Here is a 22,216-nt window from a genome sequence, read left to right as displayed (position 1 = left end):
TGTGAGAGTGTAAAGAGCATCTCCCTATCCACTCTGTCCATCCCCTGCATAATTTTGTATGTCTCAATCATGTCCCCCCTCAGGCGCCTCTTTTCTAGGCTGAAGAGGCCCAAACGCTGTAGTCTTTCCTCATAAGCAAGGTGCCCCAGCCCAGTAATCATCTTATCGCTCTCTTTTGCACCTTTTCCATTTCCACTATGTCTTTTTTGAGATGCGGCGACCAGAACTGGACACAATACTCCAGGTGTGGCCTTACCATAGATTTGTACAACGGCATTATAATATTAGCCGTTTTGTTCTCAATACCTTTCCTAATGATCCCAAGCATAGAATTAGCCTTCTTCACTGCCGCCACACATTGGGTCGACACTTTCATCGACCTGTCCACCACTACCCCAAGATCTCTCTCCTGATCTGTCGCAGACAGCTCAGAACCCATCAGCCTATATCTAAAGTCTTCACACCGAAAGCTTTCTGAATACAGTTCTCAATGCATCATGAACTTGTTTGTTCCTCAAGCAGTAGATGAATGGATTGAGAAGGGGAGACACAATAGTGTTAAGAATAGCCACAGGCTTACTGAAGTCTAAGTGGCTGGTACCGTTTGGTTTTATGTACAAGAAAATGCAGCTGCCGTAAGTGATGGAGACCACAAAGATGTGGAAGGCACAAGTGGAGAAGGCCTTCTTTCTCCCTGTGGCTGACGGGATGCGCATGATGGTGGTAACGATATTGATGTAGGAGACCACGTTTACAGCCAAAGTCCCAAGGACGGAGAGTGTAGCAATCAGAAAATCAATGAGTTCCAGCAGTCTTGTGTCAGCAGAAGCAAGTTTGATCACTGGTCCATTGTCACAGAAAAAATGGTTGATGATGTTAGGACCACAATATGGCATCTGAAATAATGCAACTGTAGGACCCATTATGAGGAAGAAACCCCATACCCAAGAGCAAAGCACCAGCAACGTGCAGATTTGACCGTTCATTATGGCTGAGTAGCGCAAAGGGTTGCAGATGGCCACGTATCTGTCAACAGACATTACTGCCAGCAGGAAAAACTCTGTTGTTGCCAGCGCAAAGTACAGAAAGCCCTGTGTGAAGCAATCAAAGAATGTTATAGTGTTATGGCCTGTTGCCATGTTGGCCAGTGTTTTGGGGATGATTGTGGTGGTGAATCCAATCTCTACGACAGCAAAATGGCGCAGGAAAAAATACATGGGGGTGTCCAGCTGGGGATCCACCAGTGTGATGACAATAATGACCATGTTCCCAAAGATGGTTAACAGGTATGTGCCTATGAGTAGGGGGAAAAGTACGATTTCAAGTTGGTGATTGTTTGTAAAACCCAGAAGAATGAAGTCGTCCTCTGTGGTGCAATTCCTTATTTGGGGCGTCATGTTAACTGACGACTAATCCATTTCTCTGACTATATATGCATTTGCCTTTTAAATGAAGTTGTCCTACTCTGAGTCTCTGCAGTTGGATCAGTGTGATCATGGCTAAAGTGGCTCATAACCGATTGTCTGAGACCTTCCAGTCCAGCACAATGTCTCCAACAATACTTCAACAAAAGCCCACTCACTGCACAGTCCCTGCCTTCTGCTACTCCCTGTTGCAGCCACCCGTGCTGTTACTTAGTACTTAAGAACACTGGGGAAAATGTTCACATATCTCCCAAATACCATTTTGTGCTTCTGTCATGGTTCCCAGTCCCGCATGTCTGCTTTGCAAATGAAAGTTGTCCTGCAAACACAAGTGTACCACTCATAAATTTTGCTGAGCATGGGAATCCAGTACACTACTGTCCATTTCAAGTGCATAATATATTTTGTCTCCTTTATGCGCTGTGCAATCATGAGCGAGTCATTTACTTACCACCTACAGTCTGCATCGACAGAACAACATTCATTTCCATTCATGGGTCTATTTTTCAGCAAGCTCCTAAGGATCTAGATTACATCCAACACGATTAAAGAAGCAGGTATGATGTTTATCTTCTGTTCCAAGCAAATATAAAGACTTAAAAAGATTCACTCCGTGAATGGCAACTAGACGGTTAATTCTATTTTAGCAGATTCTTTGCTTTCATTGCTCAAAAGTAGTATTTTTTTCAGTGTAATTCAGGCATTCCTCTGTTTCAGGCGAGAACATGGAAGCAACCTTGGTTAGTCACTGTGCATGTTCCTATTATGTCCTTCAGCCCACAGCATAAGATATATCAGATCCTTCCTTATTCGTATACACAAGAGACATGAACTTTGCTTCTCTGAGAAGTCAAAAAGTTATTGTATAAGTGATGAAATAGGCTCTTCCCTCAACCAATCAGGGCCCAATCCTATCCAATTTTCCAATGCTGGTGCAGCTGCGCCAATGGGAAGTACACTATGTTCTGTGGTGGGGAGGTAGTCACAGAGGCCTCATCAAGGTATGGGAACATGTGTTCCTTTATGTCGGGGTTGCACTGCAGCTGCACCAGTGCTGGAACATTGGATAGGATTGGGCCCTCAGTCTCTAAGCACCAAGGGTAACCTATGTGTGTGGCTACTGTTCCAGTCAAACGGTTATCATTTTGCTCCCCATAATTCTCTTCTATGAATTTTGTCTTTGGATTAAAATTGTGTTGCCAGTAGTTGTGGTGGTTTGGTTTGGTGAACATCCTCATTGGCCAGGAAATTGCCATTCAAAGGTATCATTTTCAACAGGCATTAAAACAAACCTTACAATATTTGTGTACCACCTTACCTATAAACTCAAGGCAGTTTACATAGGCAGGCTGAACACCAACTCATTTTTTCAATAGCTAGCGGGGTGTGGGCCGCACCAGGGTGCACGGGGGTGGGGTGGGGATGGGGGAGTGTGACACCACTACTGACCAAAATTTTTAAAAACTTGGTATTTTCAAATCGTGCCATCATGTTATATATCAATCGATGTGTGATTTCATGCAGAATGCAATAGAACAAACTGGGTTGAAATATCTCTATTCTATCAAAAGTTATAGCCAAAAAGCCAGTGGGGACAGGGAAATGGTACATCACCATGTCCATTGCCTGGGCTGTTGCCCTGCCCACTGCTTGGGAAGAGGTCCATCATGGGGGTGACACTCTGGCCTCCCACACTGGGTGAAGCAAACCCTTGTGACGCCTCTGTTGTCTCCTCACTGACTGTGTGCCCAGATGGTCTAGAGAGTAGGAATGTAGGAAGATCTGAGATTCTGTTCATAGGGCTGTCTGCCACCATGGCTGAGGAAATGCCCCAAGGAGTCCTTATGCAGGACATGGAGGCCAGTATCATAGATATGGTTGGCAACCTTCAGTCTCGAAAGATGGTGGTATAAGCCTACAGCACCTGGTATTCCCAGGCGGTCTCCCATCCAAGTACTAACCAGGCCTGACCCTGCTTAGCTTCCAAGATCAGACAAGATCGGGCATGTGCAGGGTAACAATTGCTGCTATCATAGCTAGAAGAAGGCAAAACAGTAAGAGTTGCAGCCCAACACACCATGTAAATGGCCTCTCCCACTCACTGTCAAAGTCATTATGGTCAGCGACGGCAAAGTGCAGGCATTCATCACACAGAACAGTGTCTTCTGAGTATTGCCATTGCTGCCTGGAATGTTTCTAATGGTAAGAGGGAGGGGCTGCTTCTACAGAGCTTTGTGGTACATGCAGCATTTGCTGTTTAGCGTCCCCTTTATTTCTTCATCCAGTGTATAATTGGCCTGTGGTACTCCTTGCCACAGGAAGTGGTGATGGCATCTGGCCTAGATGCCTTTAAGGCAATTGATTTAAGGCAATGTGATTAGGCAAATTTCTGGAGGAAAGGTCCATCAAGTCATGATAGGTATGTGCAAGCTCCTGATTTGAGAGGTAGGCTGTATCAGAGTGCCAGATGCAGGGGAGGGCACCAGGATGTAGGTTGTGTCTTGTGTGCTCTCTGAAGCATTTGGTGGGCCACTGTGAGATACAGGAAGCTGGACTAGATGGGCCTCTGGCCTGATCCAGTGGGGCTGTTCTTATGTTCTTAAACTACAATTCCCAGGAAGCCTTGCAGGTCTCTTGTTGTCTGGTGTGCTCCCTGGGGCATTTGGTGGGCCGCTGTGAGAAACAGGAAGCTGGACTAGATGGGCCTCTGGCCTGATCCAGTGGGGCTGTTCTTATGTTCTTAAACTACAATTCCCAGGAAGCCTTGCAGGTCTCTTGTTGTCTGGTGTGCTCCCTGGGGCATTTGGTGGGCCGCTGTGAGAAACAGGAAGCTGGACTAGATGAGCCTCTGGCCTGATCCAGTGGGGCTGTTCTTATGTTCGTAAACTACAATTCCCAGGAAGCCTTGCAGGTCTCTTGTTGTCTGGTGTGCTCCCAGGGGCATTTGGTGGGCCGCAGTGAGAAACAGGAAGCTGGACTAGATGGGCCTCTGGCCTGATCCAGTGGGGCTGTTCTTATGTTCTTAAACTACAATTCCCAGGAAGCCTTGCAGGTCTCTTGTTGTCTGATGTGCTCCCTGGGGCATTTGGTGGGCCGCTGTGAGAAACAGGAAGCTGGACTAGATGGGCCTCTGGCCTGATCCAGTGGGGCTGTTCTTATGTTCTTAAACTACAATTCCCAGGAAGCCTTGCAGGTCTCTTGTTGTCTGGTGTGCTCCCTGGGGCATTTGGTGGGCCGCTGTGAGAAACAGGAAGCTGGACTAGATGGGCCTCTGGCCTGATCCAGTGGGGCTGTTCTTATGTTCTTAAACTACAATTCCCAGGAAGCCTTGCAGGTCTCTTGTTGTCTGGTGTGCTCCCTGGGGCATTTGGTGGGCTGCTGTGAGATACAGGAAGCTGGACGAGATGGGCCTTTGGCCTGATCCAGTGGGGCTCTTCTTATGTTCTTATGTTTATCTGCTCCGCTGATGGAGGCAATCACAGTACCCTTGCCAGCCCCTAATACAGTGGCATATGACATACAAACAATGTGCTATCTTGACATTGTTCAGCACATCAGGAATTCATGGAACTTTACTTACATCAGTGGTTCAGAACCTGATTTTTGGTGGGTCCTGAAGGGCTGGGCAGAACCTCCGTAGGTAAATGCAGGTAATGGCAAGATCAGATAAGCAAGGGTCCAATCCTATCCACACTTATTTAGGAGCAAGCCCCATTGCCTATAATGGGACTTACTTCTGAGTAGACATGCCTAGGATTGGGCTCTAATTGCCTTGAGCCCTGAGGCTATTCAAAAATCAAATACCTGCCAATTACCCTGTAAAGAACACACCTCCTGGAGTTTGCAAGGAGCTGATCTCCTGCATAGGGTGACATGACATCCTCTTTTTCCAGGACATGTCCTCTTTTATAGCCTCATGTCCTGGAAAAAAACTTAAGCATCCGCATTTTCTCTTTGATCAGGCCCCTGTAGGCAGCATAAGAACATAAGAACATAAGAACAGCCCCACTGGATCAGGCCATAGGCCCATCTAGTCCAGCTTCCTGTATCTCACAGCGGCCCACCAAATGCCCCAAGGAGCACACCAGATAACAAGAGACCTCATCCTGGTGCCCTCCCTTGCATCTGGCCTTCTGACATAACCCATTTCTAAAATCAGGAGGTTGCGCATACACATCATGGCTTGTACCCCATAATGGTTTTTTCTCCAGAAACTTGTCCAATCCCCTTTTAAAGGCATCTAGGCTAGACACCAGCACCACATCCTGTGGCAAGGAGTTCCACAGACCGACCACGTGCTGAGTAAAGAAGTATTTTCTTTTGTCTGTCCTAACCCTCCCAACACTCAATTTTAGTGGATGTCCCCTGGTTCTGGTATTATGTGAGAGTGTAAAGAGCATCTCCCTATCCACTCTGTCCATCCCCTGCATTATTTTGTATGTCTCAATGTAACCTTCTTGTAATAAATAAATTATATGCAATATAGCTTAAAATTTAATGATAATTTAATGTTTCAATTAACCACATGAAATCAATAAACGAGTGTTTTTAGCTTTTATTTTATCAAGTCCTACATTTTTGATGCCTCTTAAAAAAGAATTTAAAGCAAGCAAGCAAGCAAACAAACAATTTCTCAAGTCTGTGCTGGCTCTTTTGCCATCAGGCCTGACACAGAATTCATCCCACCCCCCACCCCTGCCCCATATTGAGGAATCCATGAAAACACATTTACCCCTTTTCACGCCCATAGGGGTGAATCAGAGTATCAGCTCTGATGCATGGAAATGAGAAGTGACTCATGCTAACATTTTATTGGTTCCCCGCTGTGTCATAACAACACCTCATTGGCTCTTGGAACAAATGGTCTCATTGGTCAGTTTTGATTTAAAGAAATTAATTTTTGTTACATAAGGCAGTTGGGTTTCCTTTTCTGGTTATTTGGACATAACTTGATAGAATACAGAAATTTCAACATGGTTTGTTTCAATAGTGAATGGGGATGGGGTAATGGATGATTATGGTTATTTTATTTTATTTTCTATTTGTTCTCCTTTATCTATGCTAATAAAGATCTTATGTATGTATGTATGTATGTATGTATGTATGTATGTATGTATGTATGTATACCATACATACCATAGTCTTACCAGAGTATGTATGTATGTAGTCTTACCTTACATGTATGTATGTATACCATACATACCAGAGACTGAAGGTTGCCAACAACCATGTATGTGTGTGTGTGTGTGTGTGTGTGTGTGTGTGTGTATCTGAGCGGCCCGCTTGGAGGCAGGCTGTGCAGCATGGCCTTTCCCAGTTTGAAGAGACACTTGGCCAACGGTCTGAGGCTAAGAGGCAAAGAAGGAATGCCCATAGCCACGGAGACAGACCAGGGACAGACTGCACTTGCTCCCGGTGTGGAAGGGATTGTCACTCCCGAATCGGCCTTTTCAGCCACACTAGACGCTGTGCCAGAACCACCATCCAGAGCGCGATACCAGAGTCTTTTGAGACTGAAGGTTGCCAACAACCATGTATGTATGTATGTATGTATGTATGTATGTATGTATGTATGTATGTATGTGTTTCATTGCATTCTGCATTAAATTACACATCAAATGATATATAACTGTTGGTATTATTCAAAAACACCTAGATTTTCACAGTTTTGGACAATAGTTGTGTCACACACACACCCACCCCCAAATGTGTCACCCAGTATGGTTCACAACCCCCACAGCCCCCAGCAGCACCACTGGTACTAGACATCAAGTTATCAGATCTAAACAGGGCCTTTGAGAAGAGTTTTATCAGGGGGTACAAAGTTTCTTTTGGGCCCCTCCCCAGATGGGGAGGGGAGGGGATGAAACCGAGTGGGGGATGGTGGTGACAAGGATGGGCAGAAAAGGGGTGGGGGAGGGGCTAAACAGGGCAGAGAAGGGTGGCTACAGTCAGCAAAATCTTTGGAGCCCAGGTTTACTGGGCTTTCCCAATGCAGAGCCCAGGTCTACCTGCCCATGCAGCATTGGCAGCTAGACACAATAAAATGGAAAACCAACACACTCTTGAGTATCTCTAAAATCTTTTAAATATAGAAAATCATTGCGGAAAATGAGCGTCGTTGTATTTAGGCTCACACTAGAATGGAACGTTTTCTGTTTGCACCAAAACATACAACTGCAGCTGCTGTAGCCCCACAGCTGTGTCCCTGAGCTCCTATCCACTCCTTCATGGCAAGTGGATCTACACACCAAAGAGCTACTGCAGCAGGCCAGTTTCCTCCCAGATTTGACACTATGGTGAGGAGTGCCATATAGGCATTCCTTGGCCCAGCACATATGGCACATACAGCAGCAGCTGTGCGCCTAGCAGCGAGTCCAGGTGAGATCAGAAAACATAAGATCCCATAAATTTTCTAGGTCCCCTTCTTTGGTTCCCAGGCCACCTTTTTGACTAAGGGCCTGGGTACAAATGATCCCCTTTACAAGTGACAGTGTTTGATAATTATCCTGGATAAATAGGATTCCCCCCCCCCCTTCCTCTGCTCAGAAATAATCATGAAAGTGAAAAGTAACTGTGGGTGGAACAATCATTGGCAGACAGGCTGTGGCCCCAGTCCAGTGTGGCCCCACTATGTGCGAGTGCTTTTCTGCTCCCAAATTTAACCCTGCAGGGATATTCCAGCAGCTTCTCACCTTCTTCTCTCACACAACCCAATCCTATCCTGCGCTGGAACAGGCGGGCCAACTGACCTGCACTGTATCCAGAGCAGGGTAGGAGGTGGCATTGATTTCCCTTTACCCCGTGTCACATGGCAGTCGCCTCAATGGGTCTACTTGGACCTGCCCCACCAATTGGTGGGTGGACCAGGCCCAGGAGGAGTTTAGGACCGGCCTCATCGAACTAGCGGCATTCCAATTCAGAATTTTATAGTTAATGACATTGAATACATATACTGAATCTATAGAGATTTACACATTGAGAGCAGAGTCAAGCAAGCAAGCAGCAACTGTTACCCTGCACATGCCTGATCTCATCTGATCTCGGAAGCTAAGCAGGGTCAGGCTTGGTTAGTACTTGGATGGGAGACTGCCTGGGAATACCGGGTGCTGTAGGCTTATACCATAGTCTTTCGAGACTGAAGGTTGCCAACCAATCAAGCAAACAGGCAAGAAGATCATTGCACTGTGACATTATTCAGGAATGTCTACACTTAGGCAGGGCCTAGGAGAAGGGGGTAAAGGGGGGTAATTTGGACCCGGGCCCAGGGTCAGAAAGGGGGCCCAGGAGCCAAAGGAGGGGGCACAGAAAGTTCCTGGGATCTGACATTTTCCTGTCACAACCAGGCTATGCAGGATGCTGTATCTAGCTGCCAGTGCCAGGCAGGTAGGTAGATCTGAGCTCTGCATGGGGAAGACTGGTAGACCTGGGCTCCAAAGACTATTCTGGCTGTTGCCACTTTCCCCCTGCCTGTTTTGCCCCCATTTGCCCACCTCCATTGCCACCATCCCCAGTCTGTTTCATCCCCTCCCTCTTTGGGAAGAGGCCCAAAAGAAACTTTGTACCCCCTGATAAAATTCTTCTCAGAGGCCCTGCACTTAGGCAAGTCATTCCTTATCCTTCCTGCATCCCAGCTGGAGAATCCCACAATACCAACTCTACCATCTTAATAAAGGTCTGTCTGTCTGTCTGATTATAATGGAGTATAATGGCATGCACTAGTGAAGAATAATGCACTGCACTGAATGCTTTCCACATGCGCTGCCTCCGACGTATTCTCGGCATCACCTGGCAGGACAAAGTTCCAAACAACACAGTCCTGGAACGTGCTGGAATCCCTAGCATGTATGCACTACTGAAACAGAGATGCCTGCGTTGGCTCGGTCATGTCGTGAGAATGGATGATGGCCGGATCCCAAAGGATCTCCTCTATGGAGAACTCGTGCAAGAAAAGCGCCCTACAGGTAGACCACAGCTGCGATACAAGGACATCTGCAAGAGGGATCTGAAGGCCTTAGGAGTGGACCTCAACAAGTGGGAAACCCTGGCCTCTGAGCAGCCCGCTTGGAGGCAGGCTGTGCAACATGGCCTTTCCCAGTTTGAAGAGACACTTGGCCAACAGTCTGAGGCTAAGAGGCAAAGAAGGAAGGCCCATAGCCAGGGAGACAGACCAGGGACAGACTGCACTTGCTCCCAGTGTGGAAGGGATTGTCACTCCCGAATCGGCCTTTTCAGCCACACTAGACGCTGTTCCAGAACCACCTTTCAGAGCACGATACCAGAGTCTTTCGAGACTGAAGGTTGCCAACTATGTTACTAGGAAGAACAACAGTGTAGTTAGTTTGGCAAAACTTCCTTTTTTGGGGAGAGGACAGTGGGAAAAGGTAGACAATACCACAAGTATATAACTGAATGGTTTGACAGGGAATAGCAAAGAGGTAAGATCCATCTACACTCTTATTTCAGACACTAGCATCTGGGGATTACAGCAAATAGAGTTCTCTGACCAGCAATGTCCTTCAGGGCCTCTTTGACCTGCTTGTTCCTCAAGCTGTAAATGAAGGGGTTGAGTAGAGGAGAGATCACATTGTTCAGAACACCCACCGTCTTGCTGAGGTCCAGCCCCCAACTCTGACTAGGCTTGACATACATGAAAATACAGCTTCCATAGGTGATGAAGACCACAGTGAGATGAGAAGCACAAGTGGAGAAGGCTTTTTGCCTGCCAGCTGTGGAGGGCATGCGCATGATGGTAGAAATTATTTTAATGTAGGATACTATAGTCACAGTGAGGGTTCCCAGGACACTAAATGTGGCGAGGAGAAAATCTAGCAGTTCTAGGGTTTGTGTGTCGGTGCAGGCAAGCTTTATCAAGGGTATATTGTCGCAAAAGAAGTGATTAATGACATTTGGACCACAGAAAGGGAGACGAAACAGCAAGATGAGAGGGACGATGAGGTACAGGAAACTGAATATCCAGGAACCCAGAACTAACTGAATGCAGAACTGTCTGTTCATGATGGTTGTGTAGCGCAAGGGATTGCAGATGGCAACGTACCTGTCAAAGGACATGGTGGCCAGGAGAAAGAACTCCGTGGTTCCTACTACAAAATAGAAAAAGGCTTGGGCAAAACAGCCAGCCACAGAAATTGTATAGGTGCCAGAGGCCAGGTTGTATAAGACCTTGGGAGTTGATGATGAGATGAAGCTAATTTCCAGGACAGAGAAGTTTCTGAGGAAGAAATACATAGGGGTCTGGAGTCGATGGTCAGACAGGGTAATGAAGATGATCAGAACGTTCCCCACCACAGTGAAGAGATACGTGATGAAAAGCAGAAAGAAGAGTAGAATCTGAAGCCATCGAATATTGGTGAAGCCTACAAGGATAAACCGAACTACTGTGTCAGTCTTGTTTTCCATTGTAAGTCTTCGTTTGTGAATCATCTACCAGGAAGAAGTAGTGCTCTTTCTGGTGGTGCTCTGGTGTGCTCCCTGGGGCATTTGGTGGGCCGCTGTGAGATACAGGAAGCTGGACTAGATGGGTCTTGGGCCTGATCCAGCGGGGTTGTTCTTACGTTCTTAAGAATCCCTTCTCTACTAGGAAGATGTCCCTTCCCCACTGGGAAGAACTTGTGATGGGTTCAGCTTTTGTAACAGGATTTAACAAGCATTGTCGGTTGACTTCTGTAGGAAGTAGTGGGATCTGGGCTACAAACAATAAAGCAATTTAACAAAAATAAAAAAAAAATGAAAATAAAAAATTTAAAAAGGGAAACATTAAATGTTTCTAAAGGAAACATGCAATGCACTTAGATCGGTCCCATGCACTGTAGCACAGAAAAAGAAATAATATGGGGAAAAAATAAGAAAGGGAGAGAGGAATCTTTCAAAAGGGTGTCAAGTATTTATAAATCTCTCACCTACCTTTTTTCAGTAATAATGCCATTTTAAGGCTTTCCCTTCTTTGCTACTGCAGCCATTCCCACTGTGGGTAATTTGTTGATAAAGACCATAAATTCCCTGAAGATAAGGGTGCTCTGGTGGTAGAGCATTTGTTGATCTATTACCAGAAATTGGAATGCTTTGTTCAACTAGTTTTATTTGCTTGAAAAATAAACCATTGATGGTTGAGCATGAGTAGTGCTTTGACGCACATGTTGTTTAGTAGTAGTAGTAGTAGTAGTAGTAGTAGTAATATTTTATTTAAGGGTCTCAGACCAACTTAAAAGTAACAATACAGGTTCACAAACATAGCATAACATAGCAATACAAGCTTACAACTATAGCATGACCAAACTCAGAGGGCACCTTAAATTAAAAAAAAATTAGCTATATATTTCAGCAAAATAAAACTTTAAAACTAAACTAAGATTTACTGTTAAACTAAGAATTGCAATTAAATTTTCAAAAATCAATAAATACCTGATATACTGGTTTAATTTCTAAAATAATCTAGCACATGTTGTTTAACAAGCAGTTTTTGCAGTACCTTCATATCAGTTATGTTTCAGAAGACCTTACTGTAGGGTAGATCTTCACATCTTATGATCCTTGAAGCAGTGGCGTCACTAGGGGGCGCAGGGGGTGCGAACCGCATCGGGTGACGCACACAGGGGGTGATGTGCTAAAATCGCAGTGGTTCGGAGTAACCCCATCATATTATATACCGTTTGATGTGGAATTTCGAGCAGAAGGCAATGCAGTATACCAGAGTGAAATATCTCCTTTCTATCAAAAGTTATGGCCAAAAAAAATGAAGAACAAAAAAATGCATGGATCCCTATGGAAAGTGAAAGTGAGCCATATCGTGCATTTACTCGTGAGTAGGCAAACTTGCATTAGTCTGTCGGAAAGGGCAGACTGAGTGGAATCCAGTGACACCAGAATGGTCCTGATCCAATGAATGCAGCCAAAAAAACACTAGAGAAGTAAGTCCCTCCCTTCAAGCAGATGAATGTATTGAGCGAAACTAAGCCTCATGGTTGAGTTTACTTGTGAGTAAGCAAATGTGCCTTGGCTGGTGTGGAAGATCAGGTGAAGGAGAGTGCAAAGCTACCAGAATGGTCCTGATCCTATGCACCTGCAGTTAAAGTGCTCCAGAAGGCAGCCTCCCCCTCCACTAAAAAGGATGAAAACAGAGGCTTCAGCTGATAAGGTGAACCTTTTTGAGACTTGCAAAGCCAGGTGGATCCTGACTGTGATCTGGTTTAAACAGAGTTGTTAAATTGAACTGGGCACTGGGTAGGGCTGAAAACCTTATGATTTTTGTAGCAGGCAGGCTACAGAGCAAATTCACTTGGTGGAACAGGGCTGGCTTCTGCTTATTTATTTGTTTTACTTTAATTATTTATACTTATTTATTTTGATTTGCCTGATGATGTCACTTCCACCATGACATGACTTCTGGTGGGTCTTGGACAGATTGTCATTCTAAAAAGTGGGTCCCAGTGCTTAAAGTTTTAGAACTGCTGCAATAAGGTGTTAGTAAGTTGACACCCTGGGGTGTGTGTGACTAGTGACCAAAATCACTAAAATCATAATTTGGAAGAATAATACCATCTTGTTATATATCAATCAATGCGTAATATCATGCAGAATATGTTCTATCTTTGTTCTATTAAATGGTACAGCCAAAAAACCAGTGGGGGCGGAGTGATGATACATTACCACGCCCACCACCTGGGGTGTTGCCCCGACCACTGCGCGGGGGGTGACGCGCTGGCATCCCGCACCAGGTGACGCGAACTCTAGTGACGCCAGTGCCTCTAAACAAAACACAAGCCACCAGCCATGGATCAAAGTCTGTCAGTTGCTTGACAACTTCCCTGTTTTTGCAATCCTTGTAGGCAACAAATAAAAGAGGGCTATAGAACTCCTTGCATTTGAATATTTGCCCCCAGGTAAATTTTGGGGCTGGCAGAACAAATGTTTCAATGGGGAGCTAACTAGTGATGATCAGCCAAAATGTCATCCCAGAATGTCCCCTGAGAATGGCACTACAATGATAGGGCAGCATAAGAACATAAGAACAGCCCCACTGGATCAGGCCATAGGCCCATCTAGTCCAGCTTCCTGTATCTCACAGCGGCCCACCAAATGCCCCAGGGAGCACACCAGATAACAAGAGACCTGCATCTTGGTGCCCTCCCTTGCATCTGGCATTCTGACATAACCCATTTCTAAAATCAGGAAGTTGAACATACACATCATGGCTTGTACCCGTAATGGATTTTTCCTCCAGAAACTTGTCCAATCCCCTTTTAAAGGCATCCAGGCCAGTTGCCATCACCACATCCTGTGGCAAAGAGTTCCACAGACCAACCACACACTGAGTAAAGAAATATTTTCTTTTGTCTGTTCTAACTCTCCCAACACTCAATTTGAGTGGATGTCCCCTGGTTCTGGTGTTATGTGAGAGTGTAAAATCCATCTCTCTAGCCATCCCCTGCATAATTTTGTATGTCTCAATCATGTCCCCCCTCAGGCGTCTCTTTTCTAGGCTGAAGAGGCCCAAACGCCGTAGCCTTTCCTCATAAGGAAGGTGCCCCAGCCCCGTAATCATCTTAGTTGCTCTCTTTTGCACCTTTTCCATTTCCACTATGTCTTTTTTGAGATGCGGCGACCAGAACTGGACACAATACTCCAGGTATGGCCTTACCATAGATTCTCTCTCATATCCAGAGAGCATTCGGGGGGGGGGGGGAATGGAGGCTCCAAGCAGATAGGTGACATGAGAACATCTTCAGTAAAATTGGTGGATAGGAGAAACATGTAAACCAATGGCCCCCTTTCAAGCATTGACTCACCGCACCTCACCCCCCAACGCATGAGTCAAAGCTTCTTCCCTGAGAACTTTGGGCTCAGCACCACATCAGTGCAAAGTTTACATCCACAGAATGAACTTGCTTCTTAGATTTAAATCCCACTAAAGAAAATGGTGTTTACCTCCCAGGAAAATTCTTGGCACTGAAGTGGCAATTCAGTGGCAATTTACGACAGTAATTGGTGTTCAATTGTTGTAAGAAATCAAGGAGGAAATAGAAAACAGTGTCTTTGTAACTGCTATTTTCCCAAAGAGGTGAATAACACCAAAGTTTGTGTTTAATATTTTGTGTGGATGTTGGTCTTCTTGCCAATCATCTTGAATTCTTACAGAACCCAACAAATTTTCTAAAAACAGCTCTCAAGGCATCTTGAACCTGTTTGTTCCTCAAGCAGTATATGAATGGGATCAAAAGAGGAGCCACAATGGTGTTTAGGATAGCCACCACCTTGCTGAAATCTAATTCAGTGATTCCTTTTGGCTTAAGGTACATGAAAATGCAACTGCCGTAAGTGATGGAGACCACAATGATGTGAGAAACGCAAGTGGAGAAGGCCTTCTTTCTCCCTGCGGCTGATGGGACGTGCATGACCGTGGTAGTAATTTTGACATAAGACACAAGGTTAATGGCCAAAGTCCCAAGGAGAGAAAGTGTAGCAATGAGGAAGTCAGCGAGTTCCAGCAGACTTGTGTCAGCACAGGCAAGTTTGAGCAGTGGTCCACTGTCACAGAAAAAATGGTCAATGATGTTTAGTCCGCAAAACGGCATCTGAAATAACTGAATTGCAGGACCCATAATTAGCAGGAAGCCCCCCACCCAAGAACAGAGCACCAGCAAAGAGCATATTTGACTGTTCATTATGGTTGAGTAGCGCAGAGGGTTGCAGATGGCCACATATCTGTCAACAGACATTACTGCCAGCAGAAAAAACTCAGTGGTTCCCAGCACAAAGTACAGAAAGGACTGTGTGAAGCAACCAGAGAATGATATCGTCTTATAGCCCATTGCCATATTGGCCAACGTTTTGGGAATCACCACGCTGGTGTATCCAATCTCTGCGACTGCAACATGCCGAAGGAAGAAATACATAGGAGTATAGAGCTGGCGATTCAGAAGTGTGATCACAATAATGACTACATTCCCTATTATGGTCAGAAGGTAAGCGCTGAAGAGCAGGAGACAAAGTGAGATTTGAAAGGCGCGGGAGCCGGCAAAGCCTAAGAGAATGAACTCCTTCACCGTCGTTCTATTCCTCATTTTTCGCACCTTCCGAAACAGTTTGTTGGGACTGCAGCGACGACATTGGAAGAGGAAACAAAGCAAAACATGAACACATTTCAGAGAACTGATCCATGATTTTGAGCATGTAAGTCTGTAACACTGTCCATGCTTTCTGGAAGATTCTGGAGTATCTTGACACACACACAGCCGCAAACTTCCTTGCATACGTTTCTTAGCTGCAGAAGAGAACACAGAAGCAACCTCTGATATATTGTGCATAGGCATGTTTTGACCCTGAGCGTATAGTACTAGGCAGCTATCGTTATCATAGTACACAAGAGACATTAACTCTGCTTCCCGGAGGAGCGGAGAACTTAGGTGCATGTGATGAAATAGGTCTATGCCACAAGCAAACTGTCTCAAAGTGCCATAGATTGTCGATCTGGATCCTGTGAGGCTATCATTCTGGATTCCAAACAGAGTTGTAACTGGATCCTTCAGTTGTCCACTGCAAGTTTTACTGCTCCATTGGAATTGTTGGGGGCTTGGGGGCTCTTCCTAGGTGGGTTGCAGCTGGAAGGCACTGTGCAGATAGGAGTTTAAGAGCAGGTATTGGTATGCACTCTGAGGTCAGCTCAGCGATTTTCAGCTCTTCTCATGGCACACTGCCCTCTATGGTCTTCTGCACTGTCTTCTCCTTTAGTGATGTCACTTCTTGCTTCTGGAAAACTCATCCAGAAAACTTTTGTGACTCTGTTTCTAGGGTAACTGTCTGGATTCTTATCCTCCCAAGTGGTTCCAATTTATTGATTCCAAGCTTCTTTCATTAGACCTATCTCCTGAATCCCTTGCTGACATTGACCTCCACAGGGCCCACTCAATTATTATTAAATCTAAACTTTGGGAAGCTGAATTCAACCAACTCTCCTCCAATCTCAACCCCACCTGTTCTCCCCAGTTTTTTGGCCTTCTCCCTTCACTTGGTCGCCCTGGTAACGACTTCAGTAAGCTGATTAATCCTACCAAGAGGAGAGCCTTTATGCTCGCGAGATTCAACATCTTCCCTTCAGCTGTTCATTCTGGCAGATTTTCCAATATTCTGCACAACCGCAGATTATGTCCTTTTTGCTCCCTAGAACCGGACACAGTGGACCACATTTTACTCTGTTGCCCGGCTCACCAATCTCTTCGAGACATTCATTTGAAACCCCTGCTGTCTCTTTTCTTGGGCACTTCTACCGATCCTTTACTTGTCTTCCTGAGTGATAATTCTGTAGCCACTACCAACGCAGTAGCAGAATTTCTTGCCGCTGTTGCCAAGCTAAAACCCCCACCCTGATTTTACTCCTTCCATTGCTTCCCCCCCTTTTTCCCTTACCAGCTCTCTGTTGCGCTTTTTCTATTGGCAACATAGCTATTGTGCTGGCTACTGTTATTGTTATTTACTGTTTTAATGCCAATAAAGGTTATGGAAATGGAATGGAGTAACTGTCCGTAGAGTCAGCTGAGGAAGAGGGACAGGCAATGTGTTACTTCAGACAGTTGCCCAAAAAGCAGATCCACAGAACCTGAAAGACGTTTTCAGAGGTTTCAATCACTGTGCTCCAAACTCCCATGGCACACCTGTGGACCTTTCATGGCACACTAATGTGCCGTGGCACAATGATTGAAAGTCATTGGGTTAGCTGATTGGTTGAGGAGGACCCAAGGGCAATCCCAGAGGTTTTTGTGGTTTAGGATGCTGGAGCATGAATTGCAGGTTCATCCCTGAAGTACATGCAACTTGGAGCTGGCTATGCAATTCATTTTCCTTGACCACCACCACCCCCATCCCCTTGTTGAGCAGGGGGTAGTGTGAGAGCCTGGATTGCCATCAGGCGATCCTGTGTTTTGAGTCAGGGAGGAAATGCCCCAAAAGGGATCTAGAGATCCACAGGCCGCGGTGGCTCTGAGTGGATTCTGCTCGCCCAGCGCTCATGCAGAGCTTCTGAACATGGAGGTGTTCAGCAATGATATTAGTGCTGTTTGGCTCGAAAGCACAGTTCGTTGGTGTCAAGCTGACTCCTCAGCTTCCAGCAGCAGTAGCATAGCTAGAGGGGGGCAAAATGGTATCCCAGGCACTGCAATGTGCTGTGTAAGCTGCCTCTACCACTTGACATCAGAACCATTCCGGGCAGTGATAGTGTCGTACCCCTCCCCCGAAGAGCAGAGCCAGTTGGTTGACAGGTGTAAATTCTATCCAGTGCCGCTGAGACCGAATGAGCAAGACACTGAAAGGTGGAAGGCTTTGAAGGTTTTTATTGTTTCAACAAGACATGTCCGTGACCTCTGGGAGACAGACTCTCAAATCCAGAGGCATCTTTCAAAAGGGTGGGATCCCTTTTAGACATTTCAGTTGTAATTCAAGGCATAGTCTTTCAAAAGGGGATGTTCCCCATTAACCTTCCCTGGTAACTTTCTGCTGACCTTCTCATGCACTCGCCTCCCACCCCTCTCTAATGCCCTCCTCATGCACTTGCCCCCACCTTCTTAAAGGGAAGTAGTCTGGTTTCGGTTTGCCTGTTGAACAAGTTATTTCTATTTCCAGCTATAATGATGCATATTGTCTGCGGTTTTGTTAGCTTGTCAGCAGCAGGGGTTTGTTAATTATAAAATTTGCAAGGCAGCAAGTCTGGAGCAAAATTAGCAAGGCAGTAAGTCTGGAGCTTTTCCCCTTAAGTTCATACTTTGCCTGTCTTCGTTCTGCACCCCCTCCCTCTGTCCTGTATTGATGGTTGTTACAGGTTACTTTGGGAGGAAAGAAGGGGACCAAGACAGGTAAGTAGGTAACAATGGCAATGCACAGGAGACACAGTGAGTGCCTGCACATTGCCGTCAATGCCCAGAATGACTCTGAAGGTGAGTGGAAGGGGCAGCTTTCATGGCATGTCAAGAAGTAACAGCTCAAAAAAAGGGGTTGCCAAACAGGGTACGGGGTGGAGGCAAACAGAGGAAAAAGGAACGCCGTAAGGAGACAGAGGGAATATCAACATGAGCTCTAGAAATGTTCCTTTGCCCAGCCATTGGGTGGGAAGGGGGGAGGAACTGGGGCCCTGAAACCTGAACCTGTGTTGGGCCTTCTGACCCGACATGGGGACTCTCAACTCTGTTTTGCCGGCGTAGACTTGAGTAGCCCCACTGCAGAGCCAGCGCTCTTACCCAGAGGAATAGGATGTGTCAGGTTTTTGGCATCCCAGGCTAGAGATTGTTATTAGCCAGGATGTGGCAGGAGGTCCTGATATCTGGGCCTGGTGTGAAGCCACCAGCAAGGCAGCACAGCTGATGCAATCAACTGCGCCTGCTGCAGGTGGGGGTCACGTGACTTGGGGAGAGATGAGCATTGAGTCACGTAGGCTATGGAGGAATGGTGCAGTGCACCACTGGACAGCCAATCAGAGTGGGTCACAAGACTGTCTTGTGACTATGAGGTCACCCTACTCTGACTGGCTGGCCCCAGTATATGTGGGGCAAGCACAGACTCCTGGGTGTGGGTTGTTGTGATGGAGTTTCTGCTGCTGGTTTGTGTACTGATTTTGGACTGCCTTCTCGTGACTGTGACCTGCTGTATCCCTGACTTCTGGACCATTTGACTGACTACTCTTCTGCCTGCTCCTTTTACCAATACCTGCTTCTGCAACAAACAAGCCTGTGTCTGCTTCTCTGGCTCTGTTTGGGATCGCCTGCTTCTTTTGCTATCTCCCTACACTCCCGTGCCGTTCTGCTATCGGAAAAGCAAGGGCTATCCTCCCCTGCTGACCTGACAGGATAAATGTCCACTTCCCCAAAGGAGACACCAGTGGCTGCTGTGCGCTTAGGATACAGCCATAGCCATTTTGGTGTCGCTGCTCCTCTGGGCACCAGGCAGTTTAGGAATGGGCTGCGTGACAGCACAGAAACCACAGGAGGGGGCAGGGTTAGTCCAAATTTCAGCACAGGTAGGCAAAACTTAGAACTAGCCCTTCCCACCGGAGATGGTAGAATCAAGGCCCTCCCTTAAACATTTGGCATGCCAGTGAGCTGTAGCTCTGTAGGGGTCATTGTGATCTGGAAACCCATGCAGGCAAGTTGTCTCCACATCTACCATGTGTTCAGATGCTCCAGCAAGCAGGAATATGAGAAGAGCTGAGATGTCCATCCAGTCCATAGGGCTGTCTACCACAGTGGCTGGGGAAATGACCCACAAAGCCCTCAAGCAGGACATGGAGACAACCACTCATCCCCCTCTTTGGGGGGTATATAACATTCAAAGGATGGCCTTCTAGTCTTGACATTTTGCATCACATTTCAGGAGTTTGAAGAAATTCTTTCGCATGAACTCCAATAATACAGGCCAACAAACATTGTACTTCCTTAAATGTTACACCAATTCCTGGGTATATTTGGGGTGCCGATTCCAAAAACAGCATCTGTTTTGACCTATCACAACTAGTTTTGGAGACACGGCAGAGCCTCTTTAGCCTCATGAGGAAGCTGCTTGAACCATTCACTAAGAAGGCTATATTATATCTCCAAAACTAGACGTGATAGGGCAAAACGGATGCCGTTTTTGGAATTGGCATCCCAAATTCATATCAAACCACCCTAAAGTTTGGGAAAAACTTTTCTGACCCTCAATTTTGTAGGCCTGTGTAATCAGTATTATTATGCCTTTATCACAGTAGTCAGGACAAAGGAAGATGAAACTGAATAATGACTTTCCTGCACCCATCCACTGAGTTCCTAGCTGGGGAAGATTTGGAATCGGCTCACCTCTACTCACAGTTTGGTGTTTGACTCTCTATACCACACCAAACCCTAACAACTGCTATTGTCAGCTTTTTCCTTTCCTCAACTGTCTTTTCAACCTTTCTCCCCCCATTTCCTCCACCTCCATTTTAGGTATCAAATAATTCTGATGAATCAGCTCAGTTTAGGTGAGAGGGGTAGACAACTTATCCAAGCTGTTTTGGTTTGGTATGATTTGCTTTTTAGTTGCTTTCATTATTTGCATTTTAGTATCAACAAAATATCATAGGAAAACCTTTCATTTGAGAAAGACTGGATACAGTAATTTTATTAAAATAAATATATAAATATATATTATTGGAAATAAATCAATATTAAATCACTGATATTCACTATTGAACCATTTTCAGCAATGACTTCCAGTGCTAGACAAAAAATAAACAATCTTACTGGAAGGTAACAGAAAACTCATCATAAATACCATATTTTTTTTATGTTAGGCCGCTATGTTTTATATGGGACAAATATAACTGATTTATTCAGTTGTTATGTATTATATATCATAGGCTTGTACTCACTACTGTTCTCTTTGTTGTGTTGTTGTGTTTGTGTTTGTTATGTATGCCAATAAAGGTCTTATCTATCTATCTATCTATCTATCTATCTATCTATCTATCTATCTATCTATCTATCTATCTATCTATCTATCTATCTATCTAATACCATATTTGATATCGAACATTCTCTTGCAGATGACAGCCTACATCCCAATCTTCTTAATTTCTTACAGGAAGCTTTCTAAATGCAGATCTGAAAGCATCATGAACCTGTTTGTTCCTCAAGCAGTAGATGAATGGATTGAGAAAAGGGGACACAATGGTGTTAAGAATAGACACAGGCTTACTGAAGTCTAAGTGACTGGTACCACTTGGTTTTATGTACATGAAAATGCAACTGCCATAAGTGATGGAGACCACAATGATATGCGATGCACAAGTGGAGAAGGCCTTCTGTCTCCCTGTGGCTGACGGGATCTTTATGATGGTGGAAATGATGTTGATGTAGGACACAACGTTTACAGCCAAAGTCCCAAGGAGGGAGAGTGTAGCAATGAGAAAATCAATGAGTTCCAGCAGTCTTGTGTCAGCAGAAGCAAGTTTGATCAATGGTCCACTGTCACAGAAAAAATGGTTGATGACGTTAGGGCCACAAAATGGCATCTGAAATAGTACAACTGCAGGACCAGTCATGAACAATAACCCCCACATCCAAGAGTAAAACACGAGCATTGTGCAGATTTGACCGTTCATTATGGCTGAGTAGCGAAGAGGGTTGCAGATGGCCACATACCTGTCAAAGGACATTACAGCCAGCAGAAAAAATTCTGTGGTTCCCAGAACAAAATACAGGAAGGACTGGGCAAAACAACCAGGTACCGATATAGTCTTATGGCCCGTTGCCATATTAGCCAATGTTTTGGGGATGATTGTGGTGGTGAACACAATCTCCAAGAAGGCAAAATGGCGCAGGAAATAATACATGGGGGTGTCCAGCTGGGGATCCACCAGTGTGATGACAATAATGACCATGTTCCCTATGATGGTCAACGGATATGTGCATATGAGTAGAGTGAATAATATGATTTCAAGTTGTTGATTGTTTGTAAAGCCCAGAAGTGTGAAGTCCCCCTCTGTGGTGCAGTTCTTTATTTTGGGCATCATGTATCTAATCCGTTGCTTATGGCTATATTTGCGTTTGCCTTTTAAATTAAATTGCCCAACGCAGATTTTCTGCAATTTATTCAGGGTAGTCACTGCTAATGTCATTCAAAACTGACTGAGTTTCTTCAGCCTAGCGCTCCGTCTTCAACCATGGTGCACTAAAAGCAAATTCACTGGGCATTCCCTCTCTTTGTTGCAGCTGCTGATGTCTAGTATCAGAGAATATCAGGCGAATGTTCACATATCTCCTAAATGCCAACTT

At 45.4% G+C, this 22,216-nt stretch overlaps 4 protein-coding genes and 2 pseudogenes across 4 annotated transcripts; 1 reads left to right on the top strand and 5 right to left on the bottom strand.

Moving 5' to 3' along the window:
* Positions 1–458: 458 nt before the first annotated feature.
* On the bottom strand, positions 459–1,397 carry LOC136653624 (olfactory receptor 6E1-like). The gene has a single exon (XM_066630516.1). It carries the CDS (start codon positions 1,395–1,397, stop codon positions 459–461), a length of 939 nt encoding a protein of 312 aa, XP_066486613.1.
* A 1,939-nt stretch (positions 1,398–3,336) lies between these two features.
* Positions 3,337–3,456, bottom strand: LOC136654785 (5S ribosomal RNA; annotated as a pseudogene).
* Positions 3,457–8,422: 4,966 nt separating this feature from the next.
* LOC136654807 (5S ribosomal RNA) lies at positions 8,423–8,542 on the top strand (annotated as a pseudogene).
* A 1,351-nt stretch (positions 8,543–9,893) lies between these two features.
* Positions 9,894–10,844, bottom strand: LOC136653623 (olfactory receptor 6E1-like). Its single transcript, XM_066630515.1, has one exon. The coding sequence runs from the start codon at positions 10,842–10,844 to the stop codon at positions 9,894–9,896; it is 951 nt and encodes a 316-aa protein (XP_066486612.1).
* A 3,716-nt stretch (positions 10,845–14,560) lies between these two features.
* Positions 14,561–15,505, bottom strand: LOC136653622 (olfactory receptor 6E1-like). The gene has a single exon (XM_066630514.1). It carries the CDS (start codon positions 15,503–15,505, stop codon positions 14,561–14,563), a length of 945 nt encoding a protein of 314 aa, XP_066486611.1.
* A 5,504-nt stretch (positions 15,506–21,009) lies between these two features.
* Positions 21,010–21,951, bottom strand: LOC136653621 (olfactory receptor 6E1-like). The gene has a single exon (XM_066630513.1). The coding sequence runs from the start codon at positions 21,949–21,951 to the stop codon at positions 21,010–21,012; it is 942 nt and encodes a 313-aa protein (XP_066486610.1).
* Positions 21,952–22,216: the final 265 nt, after the last annotated feature.

The sequence above is a fragment of the Tiliqua scincoides genome, chromosome 5 (genome assembly GCF_035046505.1).
Source record: "Tiliqua scincoides isolate rTilSci1 chromosome 5, rTilSci1.hap2, whole genome shotgun sequence".
Taxonomy (NCBI): domain Eukaryota; kingdom Metazoa; phylum Chordata; class Lepidosauria; order Squamata; family Scincidae; genus Tiliqua; species Tiliqua scincoides.
Note: the sequence above shows the minus strand (reverse complement) of the source record. Positions and strands in the feature narration are given on the sequence as shown.

What these genes read in the sequence shown, in the direction of transcription:
- LOC136653622 (XM_066630514.1), bottom strand. Translation starts at nt 15,505, where the DNA reads ATGAGGAATAGAACGACGGTGAAGGAGTTCATTCTCTTAGGCTTTGCC.
- LOC136653623 (XM_066630515.1), bottom strand. Translation starts at nt 10,844, where the DNA reads ATGGAAAACAAGACTGACACAGTAGTTCGGTTTATCCTTGTAGGCTTC.
- LOC136653621 (XM_066630513.1), bottom strand. Translation starts at nt 21,951, where the DNA reads ATGCCCAAAATAAAGAACTGCACCACAGAGGGGGACTTCACACTTCTG.
- LOC136653624 (XM_066630516.1), bottom strand. Translation starts at nt 1,397, where the DNA reads ATGACGCCCCAAATAAGGAATTGCACCACAGAGGACGACTTCATTCTT.